This window comes from Aspergillus clavatus, genomic scaffold (genome assembly GCF_000002715.2).
Source record: "Aspergillus clavatus NRRL 1 1099423829804 genomic scaffold, whole genome shotgun sequence".
NCBI lineage: Eukaryota > Fungi > Ascomycota > Eurotiomycetes > Eurotiales > Aspergillaceae > Aspergillus > Aspergillus clavatus.
In genome coordinates, this window is record NW_001517095.1 from 783011 (window position 1) to 795800 (window position 12790).

Sequence of the window (12790 nt, forward strand, 5' to 3'; positions counted from 1 at the left end):
AAGCACAAGTTCTAAAGAGATGATCATGGTTTATGTTTTGAAAGACAGGAAGGAACCATTTTAGAAGATTTTTTATTTTCATAACCCTCTCATGAATCTATCGTAAATTCCAACAGGAAGAAAGAAACGAAGCAAGAAGGTAACAGACAAAAGAATTGCTCAACACGAAACATGCAGCTTGCAGCCAGTTTCATCATATGCATCACAACTATTTCTCTGCAGAACCATCTGAAATCACGGGTCCACGAAGAAAAAACCGACATATGGCTCAGTCCAGTCAGTTCTGCATCATGCGCGAATTTAAGAGGCTCGTCCATCAGCCCTGACGATGGAAGCAGCACCGGGTGGCGAATGAAGTGAATTCAAACGCGAAGCGGGGAGCACCGCAACTCCAATCCTCCATGCCGTCGCCTTTTGCGGGAAACAGGCGGCAGACACATACGAATAGAAGGGCCCGGTCGCCGAGTTGACGTCCCAAAAGCGGCAGGAAGGCCACTCCGTCACAGGAAGAATAATCGTCGAAGATCCCGGGGTCCGGGGGGGAGAACAAAGTTGAGCGGTAGAAGGCGGCCCCGATGGGCTCCTCGCAGAGCTGAATGGAAAAAAAGGGGGTTGGGGGGATTTAGAGGTCGTCGACATCGATCTCCTTCTCGTCTTCGCTCTCACGGTCTTCGTCGAACTCGACGTTGTCCTCGAAACCTTCGTGGCCGTAGGTGTCGGTCTCGTTAATCTTGGCGTGCTCGGGCAACTCGCCGTAGGCCTTGAGACTTCTGGCCTCGTCGGCGGTGTACTTCATGATCACGTCGCCCTTTTCGTCCTGATAGTCACGCAGCGAGAGGAGGATGATGTCGCCCTGGTTGATCCAGACCTTCTTCCTCAGCTTGCCGCGAATGTGCGCCAGTCGCTTCTCGCCGTCGAAGCACATGGCCTCCAGACGGCCGTTGCCGAGCATCTTCACGACCTGCGCATACTCCTGGCCTTCTTCCTTGAAGACGAGCTCACGCTTCTCGTTGTCGTTCTCGTTCTTTCCACGACGCCTGTTCTTACCACCCTGTTGAGTAGGTTAGCATCTTTTTTCTGCAATAAAGGTACACCGCGCCGGAACCCCCGCTTTCCAAATTTTTCTCAATCACTTCGGGTCCTACGTGTGTCGCGTTTTCTCTCGCGAGCGCAGCTGAACGGGCTGAATAACAGGACCAGAAATATCGTGAAAACTTTGGCAGGCGGGGAGTCTCTTTCAACACAAGGAGGGAAGAAGAAATCTTACCTTTCCCTTATTCTTAGGCATAGTGACGACTCGCTATCCGCGCTGGTTTTTCTCTTGATACAGGCAAGTAATCTAGTGAAAATAGCGTCCTCAAGGACCAGATGAGGTGAAAGTGGGGGAGTTGTCGAGTTGGCGGAGAGAAGCACAGAGAGCAAAATCGGTGCTGGTTAAATACATAGTGGGGAGTCAGACAGTGGCGTGGCGGCCTGAATGCTGCCTAAGGCTCGCCACAATGACTGGTCAATGGGAGCTCGAGTATTTACACCGCCTTTCTGTACATGTTTCTTTTCTGCGGCAGAAAAGAGCTTCAGATTAGAATCGCCCATGGAACCACAGGTGCCATGTCCCAGGATCGTCGAGGACTGCCTTCTCATTGTTTCCATGAGGGTCTGATATTGAGCAGCAGTGTCCCTCGATTTCGCTTCTAACCAACTTATGCCTGTGCTTTGAGAGCGTGCAATTCGTTCAAAGTGTATCGCTCAAACCCGAGATGTACTAGCAGCTCCTTCCCTGGTGACCAAAGAAGAACTACAGCTAAATACTCGCATCTCCCTATCGTGGTCACATAGCCTTTTGCAAATATGAAACTCCTCAAAACTACCAACTACTTCGTCATGCGGTATGTCCCGCAAACAAAGATCCCCCCAGTTGCCGCCCGATACCTGGGCTCCAACACGAACCCCATCCGAGTCAAGGTCCAAGACATGTACACCCACCGGAATCCCGAGACACTATGGTGGAGGGTATCTCTGCAGCCGCTGCAATCCTTCAAGCGGGTCGTTCGCTCATGGGGGGCACGACGGGCGCGATTGGCATTTCGGCAGGCTCTGGCAGCACGAGGGTTCGATCCCGAAGGAAGACGGCTTGTGTCGCAAGCACAAGGATCCGAGACGGAACAGCAGTCGCTTCAGGGCCTCAAAGGCTCTCTTGAGTTTATTGTCCGGCCGCAGAGCGTGAAGGACGAGTACGCTGCTGTTCGAAAGGAGATGGACTATCTTCTGCATACATTGTTGACACATTTGAGGGCCGGTGAAAGACAAGCGAAATCGAGGACTAGAAAGGAAGGGAAGGATGCTACTACAAAGATACCCATGAATACTCGTACATAATAACAAGCGAATTGATATCAGTCTCACTATTTGCGTTTTCGACAGCTAAATTATGAAGGCTTCTACATGTGGGTGTTAAGCGCCCTCGCATACAACCAAGAGCTTGACATGGCGTCTATGGCGTAAAAAAGGGAGAGAAGAGAAATTTGGACCATTTATCAAGTATCAACTATTAAGAGCGCAGAGCCAATGCTCCGTCACTACCAAGGAGGGTTTAAACTATTTTTTTTCTGTTATGGCCATGAAATTAACTATAAGAAGCCAGTCTGGATTCGCGACGACCGTGCCTCCTTGGCGTGTTGACCAAGTTGATTAACTGGGGCCGATCATCTCAATAGTCAAGTCAACAACGAACGTACATCCACCACGAGTCCACGACATTGTTTCCGCTCATTATCCATCGCAAACTGAACAAAAAGCGGATGCGTCATTTCTGATATCACCTGAACGCCTTCATCCCTTGTCAAGATGCTGGTCTCCTTGACAGTAGGCAAGGTAGACGCAGGAGTCGCTGTGCTCTTGACCCAGGACAACCGACTCGTAAGCTCGCCCCTCTCACAGCGCATCAATTGCGAAACTAGAAATCGCTGCACGTTGGCGAAGTTCAGACGACCTGTGGTGTTGCAGGCTCATGAGTTTTGAGAGAATATGCTATTTGAAAGTGTCCTCAAGTGGCTAGCTAATTCAGGCCAATACAGATCGAATTTCCCTCCGTCCTCCTCCCAAACAACATCGCATCCGGCAGCATCGTCGACATTACAGTATCGCGCAACCATACCGCTGAAGCCGCAAGCACAGCGGCTTTTCAGGCTCTCCAGAAGCGTATCCTGAACACGTACGGCGTCAAGAACCCTGCCCCGCCCATCCTCCGTCTCCGAAATGCCACGCAAACCTCGCTGGTCCTAGAATGGGATCCCATCGATCTTGCCACGGCATCACTCAAATCCCTCTCTCTTTACCGGAATGGCTCCAAGGCCGGGTCTATACCCAGACCGCTGGAGACGCGCAGCACCAAGATCAGCGGCCTCGCCATCGACATGGAGTACACGTTTCATCTCGTCTTGCGCACAACCGCCGGCACATACCAATCGGAGAAGCTGACATGTCGCACCCACAAGATGACGGATCTATCTGGAATCACAGTGACGCCTGGTGTGCTCCCACCGCAGCAGAAGGACGCCCTGGCGGCGGCGTTGGATCGCATCGGCGGCAAGCTCATCGACACCGTCCGTATCGACACTACCCACTTTGTGTGCACGGAGGGGAAAGGCCCCCTGTGGGAGAAGGCTGTCGAGATGAACATCCCAGTGGTGGTTCCTGAGTGGGTGGATGCCTGCGAGGCTGAGGGCACCCTCGTGAGTGTCCGCGGATACTACCTGAACGCAGACCCCAAGGCCAGACAGCTCGGGCCCATCCACGCCTCGTCGCATCAGCACACGCGATCCTCCGTCTCAATGGCTACCAATGCCCCGCCGAAGTCGCACCCGCAGTCCCACTCCCAGCCGCAGTCGCAGTCCCCCTCTCAATCGCAGTCGCAGTCCCAGTCGCAGTCGAGACTCAGTCTCCACCCCCAACCGGTGCATGAGAGGAATCTGAGCGTCGGCGAGCCGCCCGTAACCCCTTTCCCCGGCGCGAGCATGAGTGGCCAACCGCGCGCGGATGAGGAGGAAGTCTCATCAGATGAGGAGACTCCGCCTCCGCCGCCTCCGAAGGATGAGGGTATTGCGGAAGCTGAGCCAACGGTCAACGGCAAATCTGCGTCGCCAGGTCCGGCAGAGGAAGGCAATACGAGCGAAGATGACAAGGCAGAGGAAGAATCTGAAAGCGAACAGGAGAACTCGGACAAGGAGCAAGAACACGAAGAAGCGCCAAGTAACGATAATGACGCCAAGACCAAGGGGAAGGAGGGCGAAGGAGATTTCAGTGAAGTCACCCTGTGATGAACCGTGCGAGCAGAATATGTTCTCAGCAATCACTCAGAGTTTCTTTCTCGTCTATGAATCGACCGGTGTTTGCGTTTGCGTCTCTATATACCATTGTATCGATTGCACTCGAGCCTTGATCCCGACGCTTGTTTGTTCCGTATATTTCTCCCTTTCGTCACGTCCTCCTTCGAATGTTCACCCATTTATATCAAGCATCTTATAGTTAGTTGTACAGTAGATAGCCTGATCTTAATGCCGTATGATTTACTTCTTACTCCTATCCTACTCTAGCATCAAATATGGAAATAGAGAACGACTTGGCCATATTCGTAAATGTCATTTATATCATACACAGCATCTACGTCCTGAACCACATGCAAAAGAGGCCAACGTCCCTTTCCCGAGTCGCCCAAGACCTCAAAAATAAATCGTCTATGCCCATTTTGGCCTTCGATGCACGCTCTGGCAGATGCAGAATAGATGGATTCTCAAAGGTTTATCGAGCTTTGGAAACAGTTACTGGCAGCTCTATACGTTCCGGACGACGTCGTCGATGGCCTGGGCGACGTAGGCGACGTTCTTTTGGCTTACTGGATAATAACAGAGAGGTTAGTTTGGACGATTTAGGGAGACCTTTTATTTTCGCAGCGAAATCAGGAGGGTTGCTTACAGCCGCTGATAGAAGCTCTGCCGGACTTGAGCAGGTAGATGTGGTACTTGTCCTTGAGAGCGTAGACCTGGGCGGGGGTGAGGCCGGTGTAGGAGAACATTCCGTTCTGATGACGGGGGCGATGTTAGATTAGCATGATCCCTCGGGGGGTTTGGTGGATAGGAAGAATACCTGTTCGACAATGTGTCTCCAAGATCCGGGAGTCTGCAGCCGCAGAAGCTCGTTGTAGAGCGCCGTTCTCATCGCCCGGATGCGCGAGCTCATCACCTTCAGATCCTCGTGCCACTGCGCCGTGAGCTCCTCGCTCGTGAGGACCTTCTTGACGAGATTGCAGCCGCCTGTCGGGCCCATGGAGTACTCGCCGCGGATCAGGTGGCAGAGGTTATTGACGACGGTGTCGCGCAGGCTGTCGCCGCCCTGGGGGAGCACGTAGTGGAACGCGCCGACACGCTGCCCGTAGAGGCCGAAGTTCTTCGAGAAGCTCTGCGCCACGCACATCTCCATGGCGGGCTTCTCGTTGAGGACGTAGCGCACGGCCCAGGCGTCCTCCTCGAGCGAGCCAGATGCGAAACCCTGGTACGCGGAGTCGAAGAAAGGGAAGAGCTTCTTGCGCTCGCAGAGCTCGACGATCGCCTTCCACTGCTCCTTGGTCGGGTCAAGGCCGGTGGGGTTGTGCGCGCACGCGTGCAGGAGGACGACGTCGCCTTGCTGCGCACCCGCCTCCAGAGTGGCCATCATGCCGTCGAAGTCGAAGGAGCGGGTCGCCGGGTTGTAGTAGGGGTAGGTCTGGCGCGGGACGCCTGCCAGCTCCCAGATGGTCATGTGGTTGGCCCAGGATGGGTTGGAGAGCCAGATGGTCTTGGGTTTGGCGTGCCTGGCCAGGAAGATCGCGCCCAGGTGGTTTGCGCCGGTGCCTGCTACGGTCTGGACGGAGCCGATGCGAGCCTTGTGCTTCTCGGAGGCGTTCTGGCCGTCGAAACCGAACATCACGTCCCGAGCCAGCTCGAGGAAGGCGACGTCACCTTCAATCGCCGTGTACTCGTGTCTGAAGAGGCTGTCTTCAGCCATCAGTTGCTGCTCGGCCTCGCGCACGGCGGGGAGGGGCCATGGCTTGCCATCGTCGGTGCGGTACACGCCAACTCCCAGGCTGACCTTTTGTGGGAAAGTATCTTGGAAATATGCGCGGTTCAAGGCGAAGATCTCATCCGAAGGGACGGGGGTTATTGTGCTGAGAACAGTCATTGTGATGTGAGTGGCAGTCGATTGCAGTTCAATGGCGAAGAAGAAATTCAAGCGCTGCAGTCGATATCGGCGCGTTGATAGTATGATAAAGTGGTGTATACGAAGTTCAAGTTGTCCAAATATGTCAGAGACAGACTTTGGGGATCATCAATTGAATAGCAATAGGCATAATAAACGAGCGAAACCTCGAGTCATCGACAGTATCCGCTCAGTGGATCTGTCCGCATAAATGTCGACTACTCGATTCGGCCCCGATATCGCCGTCCGCTGCCATTTTGGCTGAGAGTTAGTCATGTGCCCCGGTTTCCGCGGCTTTTGCCTTCAATCCTTTTTTTTCTGCTTGCAATTCGCCTCTGGCACTTGGAGTTTTGGGTTCCTTGGAAGCCTTAGCCGACGGAAAATTCCGCTTTATTCGTGCTGGTGGACCCATATCGTTCTTGCTGAGTGAATGTGTAGAGACTAGAGGACTAGAGAGCTAGGATCTTTATAGGGCTGACAAGGATTATCTGTGATAAATGATAATATTAGCAGAGGGTGTCAATCCAATGAGACGTGCAATATTATAGAGCACGTAGCTATCCTCCATGTTTAAAGAATAGTGAAGAGTGACCTACCTCATAGGGACATAGCGGAATGGACATCTCTAGAGAATGTTGAGATAGCCACAATTAACCAGTGGGATGAATACATTCACAAGCTGGCCAACGCACACAATCAATCTTGCTGACACCAGGTGCATATAAAGCAGAAGGAATCATGGATCTCCATAACTGTAAACAGATAGTTGGTGATTGATAATCCGGCTGACTGAAGTGAGGGGTCAGAATGAGAGAATTGGTGATGGTCTAAATAATATATATCTAGTATCAAGTAGCTTACTCAGTCTTACGCGCCAGCATGGATGGACCACGCCTGACTATTTATGTTTATTTATTATTACGAAGATAACCAAAGCTACACTCTCTACTCACAATGACAGTTTCAGAAGCAGCTGGAGAGAAGAATTTACATGACCTGCAACCCAGGTTCATTACCCAGCCTTATCACAATTCCATCCCTCTCGAACTACTGCCTCGGTTCGACCCCGTCTACGTGGAACACTACAATAAATATAATGTCGGGCGATTGCATACTCACGAGGTGCCGATCGAGGACTATCGAAGAAACCCTGCGAAATATGTGATTTCCTACGGGCGGGCAAGAGGTCCGGATATCTTTCGCATCACCGAGCAGAAATGTCCCGTAAAGGGAGGGGAGATCACAGTGCGGATATTCGAACCCGCTCCGATTCTGGATGAACAAGGCAACCCCCAGAAAAGGGCAGCGTATATCAACTTCCATGGCGGCGGCTGGGTGTTTGGTGATCTATCCGGCGACCATGATTTCTGCAAACGCATTGTAGATGGCCTGGAAGGACATCTAGTGGCCTTTGATGTTGATTACCGGCTGGCACCCGAGCACAAGTATCCGGTTGCCGTAGAGGATGCCTGGGCGGCATTCAACTGGGTTAGTAGACTCCCCTCCGATTGAAGACGGGAACAGCAGGAGAAAGCCATATATCTGACTGACTGCGTATAGATCCGAACAGAAAAAGCACAAGAATTCCATATCGACCCAGATCGCATGGCAGTCGGCGGTGTCTCTGCAGGAGGCCACCTGTCAGCCGTGCTTGCTCATCTCTGCCGCGATGCCAATATTCCATTACGCTTGCAACTATTGACCGTACCAGCGTGTGACTTACACAGTATGTTCACACCCGACGGACGGTTCGACCGCGAGAACTGCCCGTATGACTCGTATCGAGAGATGGAGTTCACGACAGCGCTCCCAGTAGCACGGATGGAATACTTTCACCGGCAGTTCCTTGGAAATCCTCGACCTGGTAGATCCGACGAGGTGAGTAGGCGTTTGGACTCGGAGACCTTTTGTCAAGGGATACTGATTTCACGACTAGGACTGGAAGATCTCGCCTATGCTGGCCCCCAATTTCGAGAATTTAGCACCGGCGTTGGTTTTCACGGCAGAAATGGATCCCCTCAGAGACGAAGGTGAAGTCTATGCTGCAAAACTGGAAGCAGCTGGCGTTCGCGTGGATATGACGCGTATGGCTGGAGCACCTCATATTTTCCCCATGTTGGATGGGATTCTGGAGTCGGGGCGGCTATATAACGGGAAGGTAATCGCCACGTTGAGAAAGGAGCTTGCGGCCTAGAAAGTATGGGGTACATACAATGCATCCAAGGAGCTCATACTTTCACATACTCCATAGAATCAACAATGACGCTAATGTTTTCCCCGGACTGCGATGGGCCAGGATCATGGTTTATCCGATGAGAACCGTGACCATACCAGACCAGAAATACGAGGTAGCCACATAGTGCATGGCGGTATATGGTGTTCGAGAAATACCGGCCCGGGTGTTTTCGGCAGAGCAGATCGGAAACGCGCTGGGAATAGTTGAGCGTAGAAATAACTAGGTAATGGAAATTGCTGGAGAGAAACAAGAGAGAGGAAAAAAAGACTCGCGGCCGGACGGAAACTTGACTGCTGTTCTGATTTAACTGCTTCATTCTGCTCTTCTCCATATCCTTTTTTTGCTTTCTTCACTTTCGATCTTTCTTCTTTCCTATCCTCTTGGCCTCTGCGGCTCACTAATTGAACCCTCCCAATCTCCTCTCTCCCTTTTTTTTTTGCCCTTAGCAAAGAGAAGGATAGCTTCGGCGTTGGCCAAGATGCTGACTTCCACCAACTCGTCCCGGGCCGCCGTGCGCTCGATGGCCTCATTGACACATGCAGTGTCTCGCACGACCTCCAATACCCCCGCAGTTGCCCGCTATGCTCTGGCTTTCGCTGCCCGCTCCCCCGCTTCGCTCAGTAGCCGATCTCTTCATCAGTTCCCCCGCCTCCAGTCCCTCAACTCCATCTCCAACAAGAGAGCTTTCAGCACAACCGTCAGAATGGTGAGTCTGGCTTGGATACGATGGCACTGAAACTGGCTCGTTTCTGTTTCGAGCTGTGTTCAGCGCACAAAGCTTTGCGACCGGTTGCAGTGGTTGCAGTGAGGAAGAAGAGTTTGGTGCTAATGATTGCGCGTTGTAGTCTACCGCTACTAGAACCGAATCCGATGCTTTTGGCGAAATCCAGGTGAGTGATAACCGCAAGGCCTTTGAATCTGGCTATGATCCAGCTGCTCATGAATCATTCTTTAAGGTCCCTGCGGACAAGTACTGGGGTGCGCAGACCCAGCGGTAAGAGCCCACGAACAGAAGCGCAGGTGAAAAAGTGCATACCAAGGTGCTGACGGAGTGAGGACAGCTCCCTGGGCAACTTCGATATCAACCAGCCCCAGGACCGCATGCCTGAGCCCGTTGTCAAGGCTTTTGGTATCCTGAAGGGCGCTGCTGCCATCGTCAACATGCGCTACGGTCTTGGTAAGTCTAGTCTTGCGCGCGAAGCACTGGCCGGGTGAAAAAAAATTCTCATACGGTGAATTAGACCCCAAGGTCGGCGAGGCCATCAAGCAGGCCGCTGCTGAGGTTGTCGAGGGCAAGCTCCTGGATCACTTCCCTCTGGTTGTCTGGCAGACCGGTTCCGGCACCCAGTCCAACATGAACTCCAACGAGGTCATCTCCAACCGTGCCATCGAGATCCTGGGTGGTACCATGGGCACCAAGAAGCCCGTCCACCCCAATGACCACGTCAACATGTCCGCCTCGTCCAACGACTCCTTCCCTACTGCCATGCACATTGCCGCCGTCCTCGAGCTCGAGAATACCCTGCTGCCTTCCCTGCGCAACCTCCGCAATGCCCTTCAGAAGAAGGTCGAGAAGTTCGACAAGATCATCAAGATCGGTCGTACCCACTTGCAGGATGCCACTCCTCTCACTCTCGGCCAGGAGTTCTCCGGCTATGTTGCCCAGCTTGACCGTAACATCGAGCGTGTTGAGGCCAGCATCCCCCACCTCCGCTACCTCGCTCAGGGTGGTACTGCTGTCGGTACCGGCCTGAACACCTTCAAGGGATTCGCTGAGGCCATCGCCGAGGAGGTCACCAAGATGACCGGCACCGAGTTCAAGACTGCCCCCAACAAGTTCGAGGTTCTCGCTGCCCACGACTCCATTGTTGAGGCCTCTGGCTCCCTGAACACTCTGGCTTGCTCGCTCTTCAAGATTGCCCAGGATATCCGCTACCTGGGATCCGGACCCCGCTGCGGTCTCGGCGAGCTGGTTCTCCCTGAGAACGAGCCCGGTTCCTCGATCATGCCTGGCAAGGTCAACCCTACCCAGTGTGAGGCCCTCACCATGGTCTGCTCGCAGGTCATGGGCAACCACGTTGCCGCTACCGTCGGTGGCATGAACGGCCAGTTTGAACTCAACGTCTTCAAGCCTTTGATGATTCGCAACCTGCTGCACAGCGTGCGCATCCTCGCCGATGGCATGAACAGCTTCGAGAAGCACCTGGTCGAGGGCCTCGAGGCCAACGAGCCCAGAATCAACGCTCTTCTCCACGAGAGGTACGTTTCTATCATCCCGTTTTCTAACCACTCCCTAAAATTTGGCTAACTCCTTTCTCCAGTCTGATGCTCGTTACCTGCCTGAACCCCGTCATCGGTTACGACATGGCCTCCAAGGTCGCCAAGAATGCTCACAAGAAGGGCCTCACCCTCAAGCAGAGCGCCATGGAGCTTAAGGCTCTGAGCGAGGAGGACTTTGACAAGCACGTCCGCCCTGAGCTGATGCTGGCCCCCAAGGAGAAGAAATAGAGGATGAACCACGAATATGTGGATGACTGAGGTATGAATTTAAAAAGGGTTTGCTTAGCTATGATAGAGCGCTGTAGCAGGTGTTATACCCTTATCTTTGTATACTGAGAATTCAATTGTACTATTCCTTCCATTTGCCATTGTCCTTGGTAGAGCTTGACCGTTAAGGATGGTTAGTGCCGGTGCTGTTATGTACTACGCTGGTATTCCCCTTATTTCACCTTACGACATGAAGGAAGCCCAAGATCTGCAATGTTCGATGACTTGTCAAAAAAAAAAAGAAAAAAAAAGAAAGAAAGAAAATAGTGTCACGGATGTTGTTATTTTTGCTGCAGATTAACATGGGTGATCTCTCGTCCATCGAGGAATTGCCATTATTGGCGGTATTTTTAGTATCAGATTTGTCTCAGCTCAAGTCCAAGCCTCGACCTTAACCATGGGACTGCCCAAGATTATTTATCTTCCCCTAAACTGAACAACTTGAAGAGACTGCCAGGAGCACTCAACAAGAATTATTTTTTTGGTTCTCATGTAGCAGTACCCAATTCTTCTTCCCAATTCTAACATACACTCCTCGTTTCATCTTGATACCTGTCGACTTGACCTCAGAAGCCCGATTCTCCCCTGGTTGCTATACTCGGTCCAACTTTCCCTCACCGATATCCGACAGCCCACCAAACAAACAACCCTCACCACCAACGACATCCTACTTGCTTCTCATCCCTCCTCACACTTGTCTCAATCACACTCCCACCACACCCACACAAACCACCATGACCAATTCCACCGCAACCACAACCACCACGGTCCCAGTGACCAAGTCCGTCGCGGACATCACCCCCGCCAACACCCCCGATAACGACAATGACACCCCCCTCTTCTCTCCCTCTTTGATCTCACCGGATGTCGTCGCCGCCCTCCCAGCAGACTACACGGTGCGCCCTCTGCGCCGCTCCGACTACAGCCGCGGCTACCTCGACGTCCTGCGCGTCCTGACCACCGTCGGCGACATCTCCGAGGACATGTGGAACCAGCGCTACGACTGGATCCGCGCCCGCGGCGACGAGTACTACCTGCTCGTCGTGTGTGACGGGACCGACCGCATCGTCGGCACGGGCAGCTTGATTGTGGAGCGCAAGTTCATTCATACGCTAGGCATGGTGGGGCATATCGAGGATATTGCGGTCGAGAAGGGCCAGCAGGGCAAGAAGTTGGGGTTGAGGATCATCCAGGCGTTGGATTATGTGGCGGAGCGCGTGGGGTGTTACAAGGTTCGTTTCTTTTTCTCGTTTTTTTTTCTTCCCCCTTTGATGCGAATGGGCGCTGATTGAGAATAGACCATTCTGGACTGCTCCGAGGCCAACGAGGGGTTCTATATCAAGTGCGGGTTTAAGCGTGCTGGGCTGGAGATGGCGCATTACTACTGAGGGGGCTCTGGTCTGGTTACCGGTGTCATTATCGGCGTTTGAGTTTTTACTCTTGTTTTCCGTTTCGGCCTGCCCGCTTTATGATAGATGGATTTCTGGGCTTGGGTTGTGCGCATACGGGGGATAGAGGATCGGTGTTTGAGCGTGGGGTCGTTGAATGGGCGTTTACGAAAGCCCTTGGAGACATAATAATTGCTACACATCGACTGGGATAAAGGCATAGGCATAGGCATAGTGCACTCTCGAAGCTCTTGCAACATTGACAGAATGGGAGTCGCTCGTGGAACTTCACTTGATACACACATGATAGACATTTTACTTGACGAAACATTAATCCTACAGATACTACAGATACTACAAGACGGGATTGTCCACCGAATCAAGGCAT

The 12790-nt window shown here is 52.6% G+C and overlaps 7 protein-coding genes across 7 annotated transcripts, besides 2 other annotated features; 5 read left to right on the forward strand and 2 right to left on the reverse strand.

Annotated features, from left to right (window-relative positions):
- Positions 1–622: 622 nt before the first annotated feature.
- Positions 623–1288, reverse strand: ACLA_097950 (translation initiation complex factor eIF1A; the record flags this gene model as incomplete). Its single annotated transcript, XM_001270278.1, has 2 exons — positions 623–1051; positions 1268–1288. The coding sequence occupies 2 exons, from the start codon at positions 1286–1288 to the stop codon at positions 623–625; spliced, it is 450 nt and encodes a 149-aa protein (XP_001270279.1).
- A 211-nt stretch (positions 1289–1499) lies between these two features.
- ACLA_097960 (uncharacterized protein) lies at positions 1500–2376 on the forward strand (the record flags this gene model as incomplete). Its single annotated transcript, XM_001270279.1, has 2 exons — positions 1500–1541; positions 1837–2376. The coding sequence occupies 2 exons, from the start codon at positions 1500–1502 to the stop codon at positions 2374–2376; spliced, it is 582 nt and encodes a 193-aa protein (XP_001270280.1).
- Positions 2377–2844: 468 nt separating this feature from the next.
- Positions 2845–4316, forward strand: ACLA_097970 (putative chitin biosynthesis protein (Chs5); the record flags this gene model as incomplete). Its single annotated transcript, XM_001270280.1, has 2 exons — positions 2845–2916; positions 3075–4316. 2 exons carry the CDS (start codon positions 2845–2847, stop codon positions 4314–4316), a joined length of 1314 nt encoding a protein of 437 aa, XP_001270281.1.
- Positions 3862–3927: a microsatellite.
- A 513-nt stretch (positions 4317–4829) lies between the features above and the next one.
- Positions 4830–6213, reverse strand: ACLA_097980 (putative aspartate transaminase; the record flags this gene model as incomplete). The annotated part of the gene is made up of 3 exons (XM_001270281.1): positions 4830–4891; positions 4972–5077; positions 5143–6213. 3 exons carry the CDS (start codon positions 6211–6213, stop codon positions 4830–4832), a joined length of 1239 nt encoding a protein of 412 aa, XP_001270282.1.
- Positions 6214–7185: 972 nt separating this feature from the next.
- Positions 7186–8425, forward strand: ACLA_097990 (alpha/beta hydrolase; the record flags this gene model as incomplete). The annotated part of the gene is made up of 3 exons (XM_001270282.1): positions 7186–7719; positions 7792–8109; positions 8168–8425. The coding sequence occupies 3 exons, from the start codon at positions 7186–7188 to the stop codon at positions 8423–8425; spliced, it is 1110 nt and encodes a 369-aa protein (XP_001270283.1).
- Positions 8426–8945: 520 nt separating this feature from the next.
- ACLA_098000 (class II fumarate hydratase) lies at positions 8946–10975 on the forward strand (the record flags this gene model as incomplete). Its single annotated transcript, XM_001270283.1, has 6 exons — positions 8946–9173; positions 9313–9357; positions 9424–9461; positions 9529–9644; positions 9709–10726; positions 10789–10975. The coding sequence occupies 6 exons, from the start codon at positions 8946–8948 to the stop codon at positions 10973–10975; spliced, it is 1632 nt and encodes a 543-aa protein (XP_001270284.1).
- A 269-nt stretch (positions 10976–11244) lies between these two features.
- Positions 11245–11278: a microsatellite.
- Positions 11279–11748: 470 nt separating this feature from the next.
- Positions 11749–12402, forward strand: gup1 (glucosamine 6-phosphate N-acetyltransferase; the record flags this gene model as incomplete). The annotated part of the gene is made up of 2 exons (XM_001270284.1): positions 11749–12246; positions 12313–12402. 2 exons carry the CDS (start codon positions 11749–11751, stop codon positions 12400–12402), a joined length of 588 nt encoding a protein of 195 aa, XP_001270285.1.
- Positions 12403–12790: the final 388 nt, after the last annotated feature.